The sequence below is a fragment of the Mustelus asterias genome, chromosome 13 (genome assembly GCF_964213995.1).
Source record: "Mustelus asterias chromosome 13, sMusAst1.hap1.1, whole genome shotgun sequence".
NCBI lineage: Eukaryota > Metazoa > Chordata > Chondrichthyes > Carcharhiniformes > Triakidae > Mustelus > Mustelus asterias.
The window spans coordinates 20,834,625-20,856,845 of NC_135813.1; the positions used below are offsets into that span (position 1 = coordinate 20,834,625).

The window sequence follows — 22,221 nt, forward strand, 5'->3', positions numbered from 1 at the left end:
TAAGGTTAAAGAACACTATCATAATGGGTATGACATTGTATATAGCTGTGTCTCATGGTGGATTACAGCTGAGCGAGTGTCACACTTTTGGGGGTGTCAATTTTTGGATGGGAAGTTAAACCAAGGCACTCTGTCCTGTCAGCTATACATAAAAAAGTTCCATGGCACTATCTGAAGTGGAGTATCCCAGGCTCACAAATAATATTTAAATCCATATTACCATGGATTTAAATATTCTAATCAGCCTCGTATCTGGCTGATCTCGCCAGAAACCCGGGCCCGGTAAGATCTCAAGAGACAAGAAATCGGGCGTGAACCTGACTTTTCGCCTCTTGTGCAATCTTACCAACTGGCCACGCTCATCAACCAGCGGGACTGGAGAAGAGCAGGGGAATTCTCACAGTCTCCAGTCCAACATCTATCCTTAAACCAACTTTACTCAAACAGATTAGTTGGTTATTTATTCCATTGGTTTGGGGACCTGGCAGTGAGCAAGTTGCTGCTTTGTTACTCTACACGATAACAGCAAATGTACTTCACACATTTTTAATTGGTTGTGAAGCACCTTGAGACATTCAGGATACATGAAATGCATATACACACAAGTTTTTCCATTGCAAAAAAAACTTGTTCATATAGCATAATTGGTAAATGGCCAAGGTGACTGGCAGGGAGGACTGTAAAACCACTCACCAAATCCGACAAACAAAAATGATGGCTGATATGAAAGGTGATTAACCAACATTGAAGCTACCCCATGTAACATGAGGAAAGCTTAAAGAGGAAGGAATATAGCATAAGAGGATTTACCCTGTGATTGTGAACTCCTCTTCCTCTTGAACGTCATGGGTAGGCAGGTAAAGGTGAAGTCTTTCACGGACAATTTCAGTCTGCTGACAGGGTGTTTCCATCACAACTTCTTTCCTTGAAAGATGATCTTCAGCATCAAGGTTAGGTTTTATAATGTCTTCTCCTATTAAAATTGAGTCAAAATATCAATTTTGATCCAGACTCTCAGAACTACAGATTCTTATTTCATGTACCCAAGTAAAAGGATGAAGGATTAACTTAGAGATTGAAGAGAAGTTGCGCTGTAAATGATTGGTTATCAAAAAGGAAGAATCTAATCCGTTAGTTCTACCTATTTGGTCATACTAAGTAAAGACTGATTTCTATTTCTGCTGTTTCAAGACTACTCCATCTACTATCAAGAGGTGAAGGTAGTCAATCCTAGAATATTTTCCTTCAATTAGGGAAAAGAATTGGGCAATTTTCAAATTGTTATGACGAGAACAAAAGTATTCAGCCCCTTGAGCCTGTGCCACCATTTGATCAGATTATGGCTGATTTGCATTGCATCTCTATTTATTGCCTTTGATCCATATTCTCCAATTTCCTCACATAATAAAATCTGTCGATCTCTGTCTTGAAAATTTCAATTGACACAGCATCCACAGCCTTTTGCAGGAGAGAATTTCACATGCTTACTATCTTTTGTGTGTAAAATTGTGTCTTGATTTCACTACTAATTTGAAGATTGTGCCCTCTCATTCTGGAATTTCCCTGAATCTATTCTATACAATTCTTTTATAATTCTAAGCACTTCAATGATTGCATCTTCCATTTTCTAAACTCATGGGAACATAACCCAAATTGTTGCAACTATACATCCTAATTTAACCCTAAAGTCTTGGCAACATTCTGAAAACAAATAATCTTGAAGTACTATTTTTTCCAACTTGATAGTAGTTTATTTCCAATTTTCTTTTTCCCTGAAGGCATGCCTTGATGCGCTAGTGTTGCAGGTATTTCCAGGTTTCTGGTATTTTACTCCAGTACATAAGAACATAAGTGCCCAGTTTCCACATGTAAGATTAGATAATGAATATCAACAGAAAATTAAAATCATGAGGACCATCACAGTTAAGTTTGAATCATTCTTCACTCAATATTCACATCCACTTCCCAGCTGGGGCAATTGTGTAGACAAGGCTGAAGTATTTGCAATCATCTTCAGCCAGAATTGCTGAATTGATGATCCATCTCAGCCTCTCCCTCCATTCGCCAACATCACAGAAAAGTCTTGTCAATTTCATTCACTCAATATGATTTCAGGATCTCTTGAGCTGAGTACACTGGATACAGAAAAGGCTGCAGGCTCTGACAATTATCCTGGCTGCAGTGCTGAAAACCAGTGTTCCAGAATTGACCTTGCCCCGAGCCAAGCCATTCCAGTACAGCTTCAACAATGACAGCTCCCTGATAAAAATAAATTATCCGAGTATGTCCTGTCCATGAAAGCAGAACAAATCCAATTTTGCTAGTTATTGTCCTATCAGCCTATTCTCAAATATCAGCAAAGAGATAATTGGCAATGATATCAAACAGTGCTTTCGTACCAATAACCTGCGTATTAATGCCCAGTTTAGGTTTCACCAGGACCCCTTAGCTCCTGACCTCATTATAGCCTTGGTTCCAGCATGGACAGAAGAGTTTAATTTAAGAAGGAAGGCAAGGCAAGTGTGACTGCCCTTGAGATCAAGGGAGCACTTAACTGATTGTGGCATCTAGGAACTCTAATAAAATTGAAGTCAATGGAAAACAGAGGGAACAATTATAACTGGCTCAGAAAGGAAGAATATTATAGGTATTGAAGACCAATCATCTCTGCTCTAGGACATCGCTGCAAGAGTTTCTCATCTTAGTTCCAACCATCTTCAGTGTCTTCGTCAATGACCTTTCATAAGATCAGAAGTGTGGGTGTTTGTTGATGATTGTAGTTTTTGGTTCTATTTGTGATGCCTCAGATAATGAAGTTATCCTTGCCTGCATGCAGCAAGACCTGGACAGCATTCAGGTTTAGACTCATAAGTGACAAGTAACATTCATGCCACGCAAGTGCCAGGCAATCACTATCCCTAACAAGCGACTAATCACCCCTCCTTTACAGTCAGTGACATTACTATTGTTGAATTCCCCCGTTATTAACATCCTGGAGTCACCATTGACCAGAAACTTAACTGCGCCAACAACATAAATACTGTGGCTACAAGTGCACATCAGACACTGGGTATTCAGTGGCAAGTGCCTCACCTAACTTCGGAAAGGTTTCCCACCATGTACAAGGCACAAGCTAGGAGTGTGCTGGAATGCTATTCACTTGCCTGGATGAGTGCAAGTCCAACAACCTTTCAAGAAACTCTTCACCATTTAGGACAAAGCAGCCCATTTGATTGACACTCCATCCACCACCTTAAAACATTCATTCTCTCCGCTTGCCAGTACATTGTGGCTGGAGGGTGTATCATTTACAAGGTGCAGCAACTTGATTTGTTACTTCTTCAACAGCTCATCCTACACCAACAACTATTGCCACCTGGAAGGACAAAGGTAACAGCTTCAAGTTTCCTTCCAAATTACTTGGAAACATATGCTGTTCCTTCATCATCACTGGTTGAGAATCTTGGACCCTCCTAACAATATTGTGACAATACTGTCACTATAAGGACTGTAGCAGTTCAAGAAGGCAGCATTCCACCAACTCCCTGAGAGTAATTAGGTATGGGCTACTAATGCTTACTTAGCAAGTGACCCCCATGTCCAATGAATGAATAGCAAAATGGAAACTGAAACTATGTCTAATTTCTCTTCCCACTGATTTTGCCCAGATTTGCCCAAAACCAGATTGGTTTTGTACTTATTTGTTGTGGCTCCTATATTTTTTGAGTTAGCTGTATGATGCAAGAACTCCAAAACAATTAGCACTGCCATTCACTGATGGAGAGGGCAAACTTTTATAACAAGTTTCCAATTGGATTGTTATTTCACCTGCATGGAATAAATTCTTTGCTTCATAATCATGAATCAAAGCATGCATCTCATGCTACCTTGGCAACATATATTGAATAAACTATAACCTACATTCTGAAGTTGAGGAATTGATCGTTTAGTTTCACCTGATCAAAACAACTTTTAAATGTGCTTAAAGGAAGTAGATAGAACTGATGCACAGATGTTCTGTAATTTCATTTTCGGTATTTAGTGGCTTTATTTTTGGACAAATTTAGAACATTTGATCAATGAACATGTTTTTCAAATAAATATCAAGTAAATATTTAGCTATGTCATGATATAAAAAATCTTATTGCCCTTTGTAATATGTTGAAAAAGTGATAGAATAGTGTCACTGGTGCAATTGTTATATCATGCTAGTACTGTTTAAAATATTAGCCCAAGTCCAGGAAAAATATCATTTTGGTTTGACTGAAATTGGATTACTTGCATATGACAGAAATAAATGATCCCCAAAATGAATGATCTTTTGGACAGTTTAAAATATTCTTACAAAAGCAAAATACTGTGAATGCTGGAAATCTGAAATAAAAAACAAAACACCATAGATACTGCCAGACCTGTTGAGCATTTTCAACATTTTATGATTTTATTTAAAGTCTTTGCCTTATTTAATAAAATATCCCATTTTATTTTTCTGTAATATCATAAATACACAAATGTTTAGAATAGAATAGAATAGAATAGAATCCCTACAGTACAGTAAGAGGCCATTCGGCCCATCGAGTCTGCACCGACCACAATCCCACCCAAGCCCTACCCCCAAATCCACCCACTAATCCCTCTCACCTACGCATCTCAGGACACTAAGGGCAATTTTAGCATGGCCAATCAACCTAATCCGCACATCTTTGGACGGTGGGAGGAAACCGGAGCACCCGGAGGAAACCCACGCAGACACGCAGTTTATTTGTTACATGTGCAATTGTGAAAGCATCTTCATTATCATCCAATTAACAGTTAACTGAAAATGTTATACTGTTAAAAACATTTTTGTTTGGAGTGTCTCTTATATTTCTTCCTCTTCCAATAATTGAGCATGATGATACGTATCAGCAATTATTAGATCACACTGGGTTGCACGGAGGGTAGGCTGATCCTGCCCTGACATGATGTCAACATGCACATGCAAGATAGCAATTATGAGTGTAATCCTTGATTGACTTTCCACTTCCGAACATTGTGGTACAATTATTTCCAGTACCCAGGAGCGATTCTCCCATCCCGTTGTGCTGCTTTTTAGCGCAGTGAGCCGGGAGACTCTAGCAGCAGCTGATTCACGCGATCCGCACTGGGTGTCTAGGCCTTTGCGCGTCTCCCAGTGCCGGATTTTCTGCGCCATCAGCTCCACACCAGAAATTGCACGGATTTATGCCTAATCTATGCAGCCTCTCATTTAAATCTACTTTGAATATTATTAGCAGGCCCGGGACTGAAGTCTCCGGGCAAGCTAGCCTCTCCACACGCACTAGGAGGGGTTCACTCCAGCGGGGTTTACAATAGCGGGTGGCCCAATACCGCTGGAATGAAGGGGGGGTCAAAGGTGCCCTTTGGCATTGGCACCTTGGCAGTGTCAGCCTGGCGGAGTCTGATAGGGGCAAGGCCTCTGGGGGAGTGATCAGTGGGGGGTCCCGCTGCCACTCTTCAGTTGGGATTGGTGGGGGAGGGAGGGAAGTCTATGATTGAGGCTGGCCATCCAGGTGGGTGGGGTGGGGGGGGGGGGGGGGGGGGCGATCGGGACTGTGGGGGCAGTCAGCACTGTGAGGGAGGGGGGAGAGATTGGGGCTGTTGGGGGTGGCGGTGGGAGATCTAGGCAGGGGAATAACTTCAATACCGCTCAGGACCATCAGCTCCTGATCTTGTTATAGCCTCAGTCCAAACATGGAAAATAGTAAGAAGTCTCACAACACCAGGTTTATTTGGTATCACGAGCTTTCGGAGGAGGGGGGGATGGGAGGTCAAAGCTGGCCCAGACATGTTCGGGGGGCCAGCAATTGGGCCGTGGGGGGGCTTGCACGGCCGGCGATGTGGGGGTCACGGGTCTGGCCAGCGATCATGAGGTTGGCAGACAGGGGCCACTGCGCATGCCCCGATCTCGGCATTGACAAATCAGCGCATGCGCAGTGGCCTGCTCAGAGCTATGCTGCTGGCCTCTCCAGCAAGAATAAACCCTGACCACTGAATTTTAACATGATTCATGTTAGTGCATTCTGCAGTGCGCAGAGTGTGGAAGATTCTTTTTTAAACTCCCGCTGAAAAAAACAGCGGTATTTACTCCAGTTCTTATGTGAATTCGACACTTAGAATTTTTTTGGAAGAATCCCACCCTCAATGTTGCCAGAAGTCAGCAACTCATTCACAGCCTGGAGGTGAAACCTGGGGCTTTGTTGGTCTGTATGACTTGGGCAGTTACTGTGTTAATCAACTTGAGTTATAAAGACAGTGTAGGGTGATTTTAATACTTAAGGATGAGGGATGAAAAGTGTTTGCACTACTTAGACTGATTGCCAGCATCAAGCACACAAAACTCAATTATTTTAAAGGATTTACATGAAATAGAATTTAATATTTTCAGGATTATAATCACAATACTGGACTAAAATTATATTCATTTTGTAAAATAATAATTCAAAGGTTGGGACATTCTGTGCTCTCAAAATAAAAAGGAATAATAAAATTTAGCATTATAAAAGTATATAATTATATTTTAAAAGTGAAATGTTGAACAGAAAGATTTGGTTGTTTTACCGCATATTGTAACAGGACTGTACAGAAATAAAATTTTAAATGTAACCCTATTGAGTTATGGACCACAACTAGAAACTTCTCATATACTCTGTCTCAAAATTCAAGCTTGTGTGAAATACAATCTAACCCATCTATGAGAGGGTTAGTCAAGGACAGGGAAAATATTTAATATGAAATGTCAACATAAATGATTGTGAAGATAGAAAGACCAGATAACAGCAAGTGACAATAATGCAGCAATTTATTTCAGCAAGATCATTTGAATTACTCCTTGTGAAAGAAGCTCAGGCAACTTCTAATATTAACAGCACCATGAGATTTTAGGATAAATTTACTGATTCTATGCTCCAAATGGAAAGCTGTATTAAAAAGGGGCATCTGTTAGAGAAGTGGCATGGCAGTTCTGTAGCTGTACCTCTGAACTAATTTCCCTTGAGCACCAGTCATGGAAACCGAAGGTCAATGAACAATGTATTATGGCCCTCAAATTATTACCTGGTAACATGCTTTCTTGTTTTACACCTTGGGCTGTTTACTGCCAGAAAATGTCCAAACAGCCCCTGGCTGTTAGCACATGCTATAGGTGGCATTTTCTATTCTGGAACTAAGTCCCCCAGCCAGGTCAGAAATGGGGAGAGTTTCCTGCCACAAACTGTTGGGAATTTGTGCTATATTGTGCGATGCTGGACTAATTAATTATGCAGTCAGAGGTTTCCTGACATTTTACAGAGGAGGCTGGCAGCTTGCATCTTGCCATCTAGTCTGGACACCATATTTAAAAGTAACCCAGACATCACTGACTGACATTGAAAGTAGAAGATCCACCTCCTGGAACATCCCGAAATCAGAAGATCCGCATTGTAGGTGCAGCACTTTGTATTCCAGGGTTCGGGTGCTGGAATCCCCCATCTTCCCTTACGATCTCCATGAGCTGCCTGGTCTTCCTGCAGGCATGTCTGACATTACCATACCACACTGGTCCAGATGTGTTCTGGATCAGCATGAAAACCCCCTGATGGTGAGAAATTTGGACAGGGAGGGGTGCTGATTCCAATCAGGATTTCATCTACATCCCGTTAATTGGATGCAAAATAGTTTTACATTGACCTCTGGTGAAATGGCAACCCGCCATGACAGTTGGGAGCACACATCCTTGCTGTCATTTACGCAGGTGGAAAACTGGCTTTTTGCCTCTGCCACATTGCACCTGTGCCCTCACCCACCACCAGACCTGTTGAGAGGCTAGGGCTGGGGGGCGGGGTCTGGAAAGTTCCACCATGTTTGCTGCATTCAAAGCAACAGGGGGAATAATTATGATGTAATTGCAAGATCTTCATCAAGGCATAATATTAAAATTTTCAGCGGGGCATGTTATCTTTGGTGTCGATGCTATAGAAAACAAAATTATACCAGGAGTGATCAATCTCTTAACTGCAGAGGCTGGGATTTTACCAATTCATTAGAAATGGGATGGGAGGCAGGACAGGTGGTAAAATAGCAGTGGAAGGAAACCCAACATATTCCTAATGCAACACGATATTTCCAAAGGTGTGAACAGTTCAATTAAGAGAATTAATTGACCAATCAACAGTCATTTCACAACTACCATGGTTTTGCAGTCACCTGTTCAGGTGTAGGACACACATTTGGTGCTGACATCACAACACATAGAGTGCTGTAAAATTCCAAGCAAAGTTAAACAAAAATATCTACACACTGCAGCATAAAGTTTGAGGTATTTTATAGTCTACCTTCCATTTTGCTTTTGTGCCAACATTAGCAGCAGATGCTATGAGCCTTGTTTTGATAAGTGATGACAGTCACTCTAAAGCAGAGGTTCCCAATCTTCTCCTTTATGCGGACCACTAGATCATAATCAAAAGCTTTTGTGGACCACAATGTATGCAAGCTGCTTTAAACATTTTTTTAAACATAGCCTATGGTTGACGGGAATCAAACTTGTATATCAACAAGTATTAAAAACACAGCTCTCTCAAATAGTTTATGATGCATACTCACAAATGCATTGCACTCCTCACAGCACATTTACATGCAGTAGGCCTACCAGCAGAAACTATAATGCTTACCTAATGAGAAGGCTGATGTTTCACAGACATCAAGGGCCCTATTTTACCATTTTGATTCTAAGTGCTGGGCGGACTTGAAACTGGGAGTGTTTCAGATCCGACTTTTAGGCCCATTCTCAGGCGCCCCCATACGCACTCTGCCTGTAAAAATATCAGCGAGTCCGAATGGCACTGTAGAAGCCTTTGGGCAGGGCTTAACGCGAGCAAAATCCTGTAGCTCCGATTGACGCCTCCAACTGCGCATGTGCAGGAAAAAAAAGATAGAATACGGCTCCCCTGCCACATTGCTCCCGGGCCGGATAATGCCTCCCTCTGGCTCCCACAAACAGTGCTCCACGCCTTCAACATTACTGATCCCCTTATCCCCCCACCCACTCCGCCACCCCCCAGACCGATTGCAGGCCCCTCCCCCATTTCCCCCCCACCGATCTCAGGCAGAGTGGCAGCGGACCCCCCTTCCCCCCCCACTGATCTCAGGCAGAGTGGCAGCGGACTCCCCCTTTCCCCTCACTGATCACAGGCAGAGTGACAGCGGACCCCCTTCCCCCCCACTGATCTCAGGCAGACTGGCAGCAGACCCCCCCTTTCCCCCCACTGATCATAGGCAGAGTGGCAGCGGACCTCCTTCCCCCTCACTGATCTCAGGCAAAATGGCAGTGGACCCCCCCTTCCTCCTCACTGATCTCAGGCAGAGTGGCAGCAGACCCCCCCCTTCCCCCCCACTGATCTCAGGCAGAGTGGCAGTGGACTCCCCCCTTCCCCTCACTGATCACAGGCAGAGTGACAGCGGACCCCCTTCCCTCCCACTGATCTCAGGCAGACTGGCAGCAGACCTCCCCTTCCCCCCCACTGATCTCAGGCAGAGTGGCAGCGGACCTCCTTCCCCCTCACTGATCTCAGGCAAAATGGCAGTGGACCCCCCCTTCCTCCTCACTGATCTCAGGCAGAGTGGCAGTGCACCTCCCTTCCCTCCCACTGATCTCAAGCAGAGAGCCATCTGACGCTCGGCCCTTACCTCCCCACTAACTGGAGCACCCGAATCAGACATTTGCAGAGCATGTCTGTTTCATGCCGATTCTGGATGGACAAATGTGGTGGTAAAGGGGGAAGTGTTGGTAAGGTTCGGCGTGCAGCCCATTAAGTCAATTTAAATGCATGCAAATGCATTTAAATGTTGGATGTCAGGTTCCAGGGATCACAGTCTCAATCGGAGCTCTGGTTCAAAGTTACGTTTTTTCCGATGATCTTCAATGTGACAAGCCCTGAACATCCAGTTTCGTAAAGTTAGGTTATAGGAAGTGGCATCAGAAGCCTTACTGCCTTATGAGTATTCCGAAGCAACTTTCAGCCAAAAGTCAGTCAGACAGTTCTGAGAAAAATCCAGCTTTAAAGCACTGTCACAGGACAGTTCCACAGTGCTGTTGTGGTCTCTCGAGATCAGGTTTGCAAGGATGTCATCATCAAGGCTCACAAATGTATTTTTTATCCAGTTGGATTTTGTATTGGGAACAGGGAAGTACTTGCATTGCAATGTTTTCAAACTTTGCAGGTGCTCTCTAATGTCATGTTTCATACTGTTTGGAAGCTGCATTTCTCTCGTGGCCAAAAAATCTGACAGATTCGCAAATGAGTTGTAATTTGACAGCTCAAATCATTTGGCCCAAATCACTATTTTCTTGATTATCACTTTTATTTTGTCCTGCACATGAAAAACTGTCACTGATTTTCCTTAAAGATTCAGATTGAGACCATTTAAGTGATTGAAAATATCTGAAATATCTGCCATGTATGTTAATTTGGCAAGCCACTGAAAATCACTGAAGTGCTGTGAGAGTTCAAACCTTGAGTCAAATAAAATAATTCTCACTTCATCATGCAACTCAGAAAGACGTGCTAGTACTTTTCCGCATGAGAGCCAGCGGACCTGAGTGTGCAGAAGTTGTAGATGGTGATCACTGCCCATCTTGCAAATATTTGCAAATTCAGTGGAAGAGCCTTGATAAAATTAACTGTTTCAACCGCTTCCTCCAAAACAGTCATGCAGCTAAAGCCTCCCTATGGATGCTGTGGTAAATGGATGTTGCAAGTGGAGCCACCGTTCTTATATGCATAACAGCCCCACCGTGTTGGCCTAATATTGCATGGGCCCCACCTGTACTAACATCTACACATTTTGACCAATCAATCCCATTTTGAATTATAAAAGTGTTCAACATATCAAAAATAGTATCTGCAATCGAACGTTTGGGCAACGATTTACAAAGAAGAAAGTCCTCATGTGCGGATCCACAAGAGATGGGTGAGATCCTAAATGAATATTTCCCATCAGTATTTACTGTTGAGAAAAGCATGGATGTTAGGGAACTTGGGGAAATAAATAGTGATGTCTTGAGGAGTGTACATATTACAGAGAAGGAGGTGCTGGAAGTCTTAAAGCGCATCAAGGTAGATAAATCCCCGGGACCTGATGAGGTATATCCCAGGATGTTGTGGGAGGCTAGGGAGGAAATTGCGGGTCACCTAGCTGAGATATTTGGATCATCGATAGTCACAGGTGAGGTGCCTGAAGATTGGAGAGTGGCAAATGTTGTGCCTTTGTTTAAGAAGGGCTGCAGGGAAAAGCCTGGGAACTACAGGCCAGAGAGCCTCATATCTGTGGTGGGTAAATTGTTGGAAGGTATTTTGAGAGACAGGATCTACAGGCATTTAGAAATGCAAGGACTGATTAGGGACATCAGCATGGCTTTGTGAGTGGAAAATCATGTCTTACAAATTTAATTGAGTTTTTTGAAGGGGTAACCAAGAAGGTAGATGAGAGCAGTGCAGTTGATATTGTCTACATGGACTTTAGCAAGGCCTTTGACAAGGTACCGCAAGGTAGGTTGTTGCATAAAGTTAAGTCTCACGGGATCCAGGGTGAGGTATCTAAATGGATACAAAATTGGCTTCTTGACAGAAGCCAGAGGGTGGTTGTAGAGAGTTGTTTTTCAAACTGGAGGCCTGTGACCAGCGGTGTGCCTCAGGGATCAGTGCTGGGCCCACTGTTATTTGTCATTTATATTAATAATTTGGATGAGAATGTAGGGGGCGTGGTTAGTAAGTTTGCAGATGACACCAAGATTGGTGGCAAGGTGGATAGTGAAGAAAGTTATCTCCAATTGCAACGGGATCTTGATCAATTGGGCCAGTGGGCTGACGAATGGCAGATGGAGTTTAATTTAGACAAATGCGAGGTGATGCATTTTGGTAGATTGAACTAGGGAAGGATTTACTCAGTTAATGGTAGGGCGTTGGGGAGAGTTAGAGAACAAAGAGATCTAGGGGTACATGTTCATAGCTCCTTGAAAGTGGAGTCACAGGTGGACAGAGTGGTGAAGAAGGCATTCGGTATGCTTGGTTTCATCGGTCAGAACATTGAATACAGGAGTTGGAACGTCTTGTTGAAATTATACAAGACATTGGTAAGGTCACACTTGGAATACTGTGTGCAATTCTGGTCACCCTATTATAGAAAGGATATTATTATACTAGAAAGAGTGCAGAAAAGATTTACTAGGATGCTACCGGGACTTGATGGATTGAGTTATAAGGAGAGGCTGAATAGACTGGGACTTTTTCTCTGGAGCGTAGGAGGCTGAGAGGTGACCTTATAGAGGTCTATAAAATAATGAGGGGCATAGACAAGGTAGATAGTCAATATCTTTTCCCAAAGGTAGGGGAGTCTAAAACTAGAGGGCATAGGTTTAAGGTGAGAGGGGAGAGATACAAAAGTGTCCAGAGGGGCAATGTTTTCACACAGAGGGTGGTGAGTGTCTGGAACAAGCTGCCAGAGGTAGTAGAAGAGGCAGGTACAATTTTATCTTTTAAAAAGCATTTAGATAGTTACATGGGTACGATGGGTATAGAGGGATGTCAAATGCGGGCAATTGGGATTAGTTTAGGGGTTTTAAAAATAAAGGGCGGCATGAATAAGTTGGACCGAAGGGCCTGTTTCCATGCTGTAAACCTCTATGACTCTATCTCTCCATTGTGTTTATCCCTTACATAGGGGAGCAAGTTTGAAAGGTTTACAGTGTCCAGTTATTCATCCAGTTGAAGTGCATAAAATCAACTTGCTTGTATTTTTGTTATTAGCTGATCACTCACATTGTGGGCCAACTCATTGATTTTGCGTTGGACTGTGTTATCCGACAATGAAATTATGTTAATTTGCTTGCAGGCCTTCTCTCCCAGAATAACACCGATCACGACATCCTTAGCTGCTGGTAATATCAGCTCCTCCCCGATTGTGTGCAGCTTCCCTCTCTTTGTTATGAGCGCAGCATCCAATACAAGGCCTTAACCGCCTTAGCATTATCACTGCCTGTCAATGTGCAATCCATAATTTTCTTGCTACTCTGAAATTCTTTGAGCTTGTATTTAAAAAATTTAATTAGCTTGATACATATTCCGCATGTTTAGTCTCAAGATGACACCGAGTAGTAGCAGGCTTTAAACTTTCATTCGACAGAGTTTTCATGACACATGACACAGGCAGTGAATCGTTTTCAGTGCCTGTGTAAGTAAATCCCAGTTCAAAGTATTTACTAAGGTAAATGCAAAATAGTGTGCATGCTGGAATCTGAAACAAAAACATAAAAATGCTGGAAAATCTCAGCAGGTCTGACAGCATCAGTGGAGAGAGAGTAGAACCAACGTTTCAAATCTAGATGACCCTTCGTCAGAGCTGAGAGGAAAGCGAGTCAGTAAGAAGTTTAACAATACCAGGTTAAAGTCCAACAGGTTTATTTGGTAGCAAATGCCACTAGCTTTCGGAGCGCTGCCCCTTCGTCAGGTGGAGTGGACATGATCCACTCCACCTGACGAAGGGGCAGCGTTCCGAAAGTTAGTGGCATTTGCTACCAAATAAACCTGTTGGACTTTAACCTGGTGTTGTTAAACTTCTTACTGTGTTTACCCCAGTCCAATGCCGGCATCTCCACATCAGGAAAGAGAGTCAGCAGGATTTATACTGTTCCCCTCGGAGATCTCCGTTAGGCACCTCATGCCTGAATGAAATCTCCATATTTTGATCGGATGAGTGATCAACAGTGCTGAGGAAGCTGAGCTGTGTTGAGTCATTGTTTATTTGTATGTGCTCGTTGGAGATAATAGACAGGAAGTCGATGTGCCTCTGGGACTTAGTGGTCCCTGATGCATATTCAACTATGTTTGTTTCTTTATTATCAAGAGAGCTTTGCAGCTCTTGCTTCTGTTCTCCAATTGTATTGCCAATTTCAGGACCAATTCGGTCAGGTCAAATCTCTTTGTACTTATATCCTCTGCGCTGTGTAAGATCCCACCGGCAGCACAACTCAAATCATATAACTGGTTGTCTGGCGCTGCAGTGAAGTTCAGCGCACCTCCCATCCATTTATCATTATCCCTTTTGAACCAGATCGTCCGTTTCAGTTTGCTCATGTAGATTAGAATCCAAGAGACAGCCTGCAGAGGCACGAAAAGCCTGCTAATTGCTGCAGCCAGAGGAACCATCTCCATGTGTCAGGAGGAGGGCTTTGTAGCTCCTCCTGCAGAACCAGATGAAGTGTATGGATGAGCAATGTCATGAAATCTGGGCACGATGGCACTGCAGCGCTTGTCAAGGCTGAGCTCATTCTGTTATCTTTCATAATGCTTATTGTATTTCTTAAGACTGCAGTGGAAGGCCTTTCTATCTGTCCTGCTTAACTTCTTCAGCGATTGAATCCTTGAGACTTTCTCCTTGTCACACAGCGCCCAGTATGCTGAATACTTTTACAACTTTTGTTTCACTTCGTATTTGTATAATTTCATGTCTTCAAAAAAGTGTTCATTTATATGAGGCACACGTGATTGCATTTTTTTCCCCACCAACCACCTGCAGTACCTTCCCACAGGCTGGGAAACACTGCTCGAAAGCATCAATAATTAACAAACATTGGAGATTTATCTAGGTTTGTATTATTTCCCCCTCTCTGATCCCTAGGCTGGATAATAATGGTCCAACTGATTCTTACGCCGAGGATCTCAGTCCGCTCACTACAAATCTGCCACAAAAAGTTCTATTCCTGGGTTAGAATTCTACAATTGCAATTGAAAAATAAGTTGCAGTTGAATGCAATAAGGGAAAATCCTGTGCTCAGTAAACATATTCAGGACCACTAAAATAAATACATTTTGCTGGCACTCACCTTCTAACTTTAGACACAATTTAATTGCCTTCAACAACTTTTTGAATGATTATACTTACTTGCTATATGCTGTTCATCAATAATCTGCTGAATAAGTTTTTCTAGTTCATCATCTAAACTTTTAAATTTGAGTTCTCTGATTTCTGATTCATTCTTTGCGAATGTAGGACTAAGACATGAAGACGCTCTGCTGCTTGTTCGCTCCAAAAGGCCACATTTTGTCCCATATGCTGCATGTGAAAATTTGGGGAGGAGGAGAATAAAACCAAAAAAAGAAAAACTGTATTAAATGTTTATCATCAGGGTAAAGCATATTGACTGCCACATAGTGTAAATACTGATTGAAGGAACACCACTGCTAATTATTAGGGTACCAAGTATTTGTTCTTCATGCCACACCCCCCAATTCATGTGCATAATTAGAAAAAAATATAGATTTTGTATATGATTGCATGTGAGACATTGTGGACATTGATTTTCATACTGAATTCTGGAAATAATTCAGAATTATGGCAGGCAGCTGCACTGACTCATCATATCCATTCAAGGGACTTAAGTGTGGATAGGTTTAAGTCATTCAATCAGAGGTTTTGCTATCAGAACTACTGCTTAGGAAATTCAGCGCTTAGTTTAATGTATTGTTTAATAAAATTCTAATTCAAGACATGATTCCTTTCCCACTAAGGACCCAAACATTATTTTGGAATATAAATCTTAAATTCAATTGCATTAGTACCATTACCTGTCATAACAGACATTCTGTCCTCAACTGGTGTTTTAGCTTTTGGATTTGTTGATCTGGAAGGACATCTTTGAGATTCTGTGGCTGTGTGCCTATTTTGAGGAGTTTGCCTATGTAGTGATGCAGGCATGGAGTTTATACTTCTCCTTATAATTAAAATAAATAGGTACAAATTATTTATCAGCTTTTTAAAATCATATATTACTTCGCAATAAAGGCTCATGTTTCTTTTCTGTAGTTATATGTACAGAATAGCTTGCTTCCATGCTACCACCAATGCCACTGTACTAGGTTCAAAACCTACCTTACAGTAACTCAATAATTTCATCTCTTCTGGGTTTCATTTCTCCCAGTGACAATAAGTATAATTTCCATTCTTGATTCCATGACAAAGAGGCACAGAGACCTCAATTCTTGGATAGTCTCAGATCGATTTTTCTTTACATTTCTTGACTTAGATTTGACCACACACATTGTTTTACTCACTTAATTTAAAGTAGAAGGAAACTTGACAAATAAGTACCATCATAAATTACAAATATTAACAAATACTTGACAGAAAATGCAACATACTGCCATTCTGGTAGCTCTCAGTATTGGTTCCAAGAAGGTGCAGCCACCACTATCATTAAGCATAACCCTCTCATGACAAACATAGATAAAATACATACAGGATGTACACCAATTGGAGATCAGAAAAAAAAGCAATGCGGATTCTTTTTGGGAAGCAATTCGAACTCTCAACCCTTCCTTCAACAGCTGGACTGTCACCAAGAAAAGCTGACCGACAATGTAAAAGTCAGCAGGTCAGTAAGAATCTCACTTTGCATCGTGCCCATGCAACCCCAAAGTTCAACAAAGAATGATACCTACATGGACGGGACCTTTTTCAGAATCTGATTAAGGGTTATATTTCTCTAATCTGTGTGTACTAATCATTGATATGTACCTTTCTAGCATTTAGTAGTTGCGTCCTAAAAGTTATCCTTAACTAGGTTTTCTTTACTGTAAACCCAAGTTTTTTTCCTCATTGTCCTGAAATTATCTTTTTTTAACTTGTACGTACCCAAGAATTAGTCTGTACTATCAGTTTGCCTGAAATGATCGAACATTTCATCATAATTATTGCTATATGAGTGCTAACCAAGGGATGTTACTTACTATTTCCATTACCAGGCTGCTGTGAGCTTGCACTCTCCCCTCAGTAATACATTAGGCCAGAAACCAGTGATGCATTACATTCAATTGGTTATATTCTCGATTGCTTAGGCATTGCCATTTTTCTCTTATATGAACATATTCCATGAACCCAAGAACAGAGAGCAAAGGTGGAGGTTGGCAATTAAAATCCAGGGTGAAGGGTATTCACAGCAGTTCTGTAATGTGACCAGCTACTGCATAACTTATCTGTACCCCTTCTGGTTGCTTATCTGGGCCAATCTACATGTTACAGGATTGACTTGTCGGGTTGTCTGGAGTTATGAGAAGAACCTCATCACTCGATAATGGGTAAATGCCTGAAGGTTTCATGAATGAACCAGATAAGCAGGTCAACCATCTGCAGTGCTCTGGAGTACTGTGGCTTGACCTGCCAAGTTTAAGTATCCAAAACATGAAATGAAAAAGACCTATTTACCATGCTTACAACCAAGTTAGTGTGTATTATATTCATTTTAACAAAACTAAAAATGACTATTGATTACTTACCATGTTGTTACTTTACCTAGATTTAGTTGAGAAGAATCAGGAGGTTGTTTGAAAGATGGGCATTGTTCTGTGGTTCTAATTTCATACTTGTTCTTCATAGCAACTTTAAAGACCGTTGGCTTGATCAGTTCGAAGGCTTGTACACAATTTACAGAAGAATCTAATTGGCTCTAAAAAAGAAAGAATTATTTGTTAAGTCTCATAATGTGCATTAACATCTGCTCATGTGTTCTGAAGTTCTGTTCCCTGACAATCTTTAACTGATGTCTTTCCATCATAAAACAGTATTACTCACAAACCAAAATGATGGGTCCTCAACATGGCACAATGAATATTAGAATACACTTTCATCATCAATGAAGAATTGTTTTAAACCTTATTTTTACTTTTTATGTACATGGTGAGGATAGGAAGTAAAACACTATGGGCGGAATTTTACCATCATGTTGCACCCGTTTCTGGGTGCGAAAATGTGGTAATGTCAGGCATGAGGCGATTCGCGCGATCTGCGCCCATTCCCACTTTATGAAGGGAAAAAAATTGGCACAATTGGGAACCCGCCCAAATGGGTGCGATGTCAATTTAAATATTTTTGCATTTATCTCAATGCAATTAATGAGCTGTACACCCCAATTTACCAGCCTGCCTACCTTTACCATCTCACTCGCCCCAGCCGGATCGGTCTGGAAAACACCTCTTCTTTAAAAATCGGCTTCTGGTGCTCCATCAGTGAGGGTTAGTGAAAAGGTAAGTGCCTTCCGTCAGATCACTCCGTGCTGCTCACAGAGGCGTCATTTCATGGAGGCCATGTTGCGTTTTGGGTCAGGAGGGGTCTGCGAATGTTTGGGGCTATTGCTGATCATGGCGTCCAATGTCCGATTTTCAGCACGGATCCGGGTCTCAGCACTGACTTTGGGTCTTGAGGGTGCTGCTGGGTCCTAGTGCACGCAGCACTATTGCAGGTAGAGGATGTGTTGGAAACACTTTGAAGTGGCAGTGCTGCAGCCTCAGGACTTTTCAAGTAGCACTGTCTCTCGTCACTACTGCATGGGTTCTGGGTGTGTGTTACTTGGGGGGAAGATGGGGAAGACTGTGTTGCTGGGGGGCTGTGGGGGGATGGGGGCTGTGTTGCTGGGAGGCTGTGAGGGGGGATGGGGGACTATGTTGCTGGGCGGCTGTGGGGGAGCTCAGGGAGCTGTGTTGCCAGGGGCGTGTGTGGGGGTGTGGGCAGTGTGTGCTGCTGGCCTAGGGGCAAGCAATGTTCTTTAACCCCTCCATCTGTCTCTCCCCTTTTCCAAAATCCCCCCCTTCAGACTGACGCAATGGCTTTGCGATGCAACCGATTGACCTTGTTGTTCTTTTGGTTGCTGCTGGAGCTGAGGAGGAGGATGAATTGCAGGCAGAGGGGGCACAGGCCTTACCACTCGCAGGAATGGAGGGAAATGGCCACTGGAGGCAGGACATGGCTGCCATTTGCCCAGAGGAGGGGCGAAGGAGAAGGAGCGAGCGGAGACCCTGGCAGGTCCGCATGCGAGTGTCCTTCGAGCAAATGTCAGACATCGCGTGCCACCAACGGCTCTGAAAGAATTCAGTGCAACACCTGTGCCATTTGTTGCAGGACCTGGCACCTCGGGGCGGGGGGGGGGCACCCACTCTCGGTGGCTGTGAAATTGACGGCTGCTTTAAACTTTTATGTCACCGGGTCCTTCCAGATCCCCAGTGGAGATCTATGTGGCATTTCGCAACTGTATGAAGGAGGTCACAGATGCCCAGTATGCCCCGGGCTGGCCAGTATCTTAAATTTGACTTGGACCAGGACCAGCAGGAAGCATGGGCTGCAGGATTCGCAGCCATTGTGGGGATGCCAAATGTGCAGGGGGCTAGAGACTGCACCCACGTCCTCAAGGCCCCGCTTCAGAATCCATGACGATTCATGACTAGAAAGGGCTTCCATTCCCTAAATGTGCAATTGATGTGTGACCATAAGATGAATATCATGTGCATCAGTGCCAGACATGCATGACAGCTTCATCTTGAGAAGCTCAGATATCCTGGAGGTCTTTGAAGAGGAGCCCAGGCTGCAGGGATGGCTGTGGGTGACATGGGGTACCCGCTTTGGACTTGGCTGATGATGCCTGTGCGAAGGCCTGAGACCCGATATAATGAGGCCCACGTTGCCACCCATTCAATAGTGGAGAGGTGCATAGGGCTCCTCAAAATGCAGTTCAGGTGCCTGGACTGCTCTGGTGGGGCCCGACAATATAGCCCCCTGATATCTTCCCGCATTGTGGTGGTGTGCTTCACAACCTGGCACAGCAGCGAGGCGGTCTTTTGGAGGAGGACATGGAAGCCAAATAGCCAGGCATTGCTGGGGAAGAGGCCACCCAGCAGGAAGAGGAGGAGGAAGAAGAGGAGGACAACGCTGAACAACACCACCCAGGCGCTGGAAGGCTGGTAGCAAGGATCAGGCATGCGAGGGTGGCGAGGGTAGCCCTGATTACCAGGCGCTTTGCTCACTAGGGGCTTGTGTAGCTGCACATGGGTTCCATTCCCCCCCATTGCCCCAAAGTTCTACTATCTCCTGCATCATTGTAACACCAGAGTGGTGGGCCTGGGTATGCTGTGTTAGCGAGTTTCTTTGGCAGGCAGGAGGGTGATGACGACTCACTAAGCACCATTATGATGATGCCCTGGTGCAAACTACCTGAGCTCCACATGCTCGCTGGCACCTGGGCCCACATCTGTGCAGTGGGTAAGGGATCAGTAAACCTCCATACAGGGCCCCAGGGCGGGTAGGGTGGGTGAGGGGAGGGAATCTCTCAAGGGTTCTGGGGATGCCATGCCTTCATTTTCTCAGTGACACATTGTTGAGGGGCCTTCCCCACTGACATCAGCATGAAGGATCCGTCAGCCGTGGCCCTCTGAGACTGGGCCATGCTCTGCAACTGCTCAGCCATGACCCTCTGTGACTGGGCCACGTTCTCATGGGCTGCTGCCGTAGCCCGCTATGTCTCTGCGCTGTCCTGATGGGTCTCCTGCAAGTTCTCCGGCCTCTTAGCCATGGCCGCAGAATCTCGAGAAACCTGTTGAGTCCCTCAGCTGTGGCCTTCTGGGACTCTGCTGTGGCCTGCGTTGAGTCAGCCATCACTTGGAGCCTGCCACTCATGGTGAGGATTCACTGCCCCAGACTTTCCACCATGGATGCCACCCTTGCAGTGTTGGCCTGGGAGCCACACAAGACAGGCAATAGCTAGGGACTCTGCGAGGCTGTTGGGAGGTTGGTCCAGCGTGTCCGTCGGCCTCTCCTGCATTCCCTGGCTCTGTTGCTGCATCTCCAGCAGTTGAGGGAGAAGTGATCTCAGAGACCCAGATGTAACCTGGGGCATGCTGAGTCCTTGCCTCCGGCAGGCCCCCACGAGCCAGAGGCCTCGGATGTTCCCTCCTCCACCCACTGTACATCAGCAGATGTGTTGTGCTCACCAGAGGTCGACCCAGATGCTTCACCACTAATTGGACCCACCAATGTAAAAGTCTCTGGGATGGTTAGTTGTGAGGTGAAAACTGATGCCAAAAAGGTACCACCCTTGGATGTCCCTTCATCCACTTCCTCCGAGAGTCTTTGGAGCTGTCAGGGACTAGATGGGTGGGGGCCGCAGTGGGAGCCACGATGCCAGATGGTCCTGCAGCGACCGGGCCCCTTCTTGCAACATAGGGCTCAAGGTTAAGTGCAAGGGAGGGACAGGAATCTGGGATGCAAGAAACTTGATTTCTCCATTGAACATAGAACAAAGCACAAAGAAAATTATAGCACAGGAACAGGACCTTCGGCCCTTGAAGCCTGCACCGACCATGCTGCTCATCTGAATTAACCCCCCTACCCTTCTGGGGACCATATCCCTCTATTCCCATCCTATTTGTGTATTTGTCAGGACGCCCCTTAAAAGTCACTATCGTATCTGCTTCCATGACCTCCCCCGGCAGCGAGTTCCAGACACCCACCACTCTCTGTTAAAAAAAATTGCCTTGTACATCTCCTTCAAACCTTGTCTCTCTCACCTTAAACCTGTGCCCCCAGTAATTGACTCAAATTGAGCAGAGGATTGACAGGTGCTCACTTCTCCACTCCAGGCCAACCATGCTGTCGCTGATGGCCCGGATGTCCTCCTCTCCAGACAGCACCATGCCCGCTCCGCAAAGATCAGGTTCACCATCCCCTCTCCCGACAGTTATGGGCAGTCTTTTCCTATGGGGACAGAAGGAGTCATGAAAAAAATGATGGCATGACTCCTGCAGAGTATCGGGGATGGTCCTCAGAGGGCAAGCGATGTGATACTCTTTGGGGGGGGGGATGAGGAAAGAAGTGCTTGGGGGTCACGGGTGGGAAGCGTGCAGGGTGCAGGGTGCTGGGGCTGGGGGGATCTGGGGGAAGATGCTAGATGGGGTCAAACACTCACCCTTGCTGCCTGGATGAGGTAATTGACCTTTCTTCGGCACTGCTTGCCTGTTCTCTGAGCCAGTGCCTTGACACTCACAGAGGCGGCCACTGCCTCCCAGGCCACTTTCCCATCACTTCTGCTTGGATGAAGTCCTGCTGGGGGGAAAGAGAGTACCCCGCCTTGCCTCCACAGTGTCCAGCAACCTGGTCAGGTCTGAATCCACAAGTCTGGGGGCTGCCTTCTTAGACAACATTTTTTCCAGCATTGTCTGCCTGTCTTTCCATCCTTGGGGTTTTTATGGAGCTGCTCCTTGTTAGGACAAATCAGCTGCAGGCAGTTTGGGAGAGCATCTCATCAAGTTAAATGCAGTTTTCTTGTTACCATTGAGGGGAAAGCCAGTGAGCACTTGCAGGTGTGCTGATGGAGGGGTGGGGGATCTG

General features: G+C 44.4%; 1 protein-coding gene across 1 annotated transcript in view; it reads right to left on the reverse strand.

Moving 5' to 3' along the window:
• LOC144503086 (uncharacterized) overlaps nucleotides 1-21,590 on the reverse strand; it is a 37,122-nt gene extending 15,532 nt beyond the window's left edge. Inside the window, exons 1-5 of the mRNA XM_078227586.1 lie at nucleotides 21,402-21,590; nucleotides 17,346-17,515; nucleotides 15,639-15,784; nucleotides 14,956-15,126; nucleotides 811-973 (exon numbers count right to left, since the gene is read on the reverse strand). Of these exons, the coding sequence (XP_078083712.1) occupies nucleotides 811-973; nucleotides 14,956-15,126; nucleotides 15,639-15,784; nucleotides 17,346-17,443 (578 nt within the window). The 5' untranslated portion in view covers nucleotides 17,444-17,515; nucleotides 21,402-21,590. The remainder of the gene's footprint in view (nucleotides 1-810; nucleotides 974-14,955; nucleotides 15,127-15,638; nucleotides 15,785-17,345; nucleotides 17,516-21,401) is intronic.
• Between the last annotated feature and the right edge of the window lie 631 nt (nucleotides 21,591-22,221).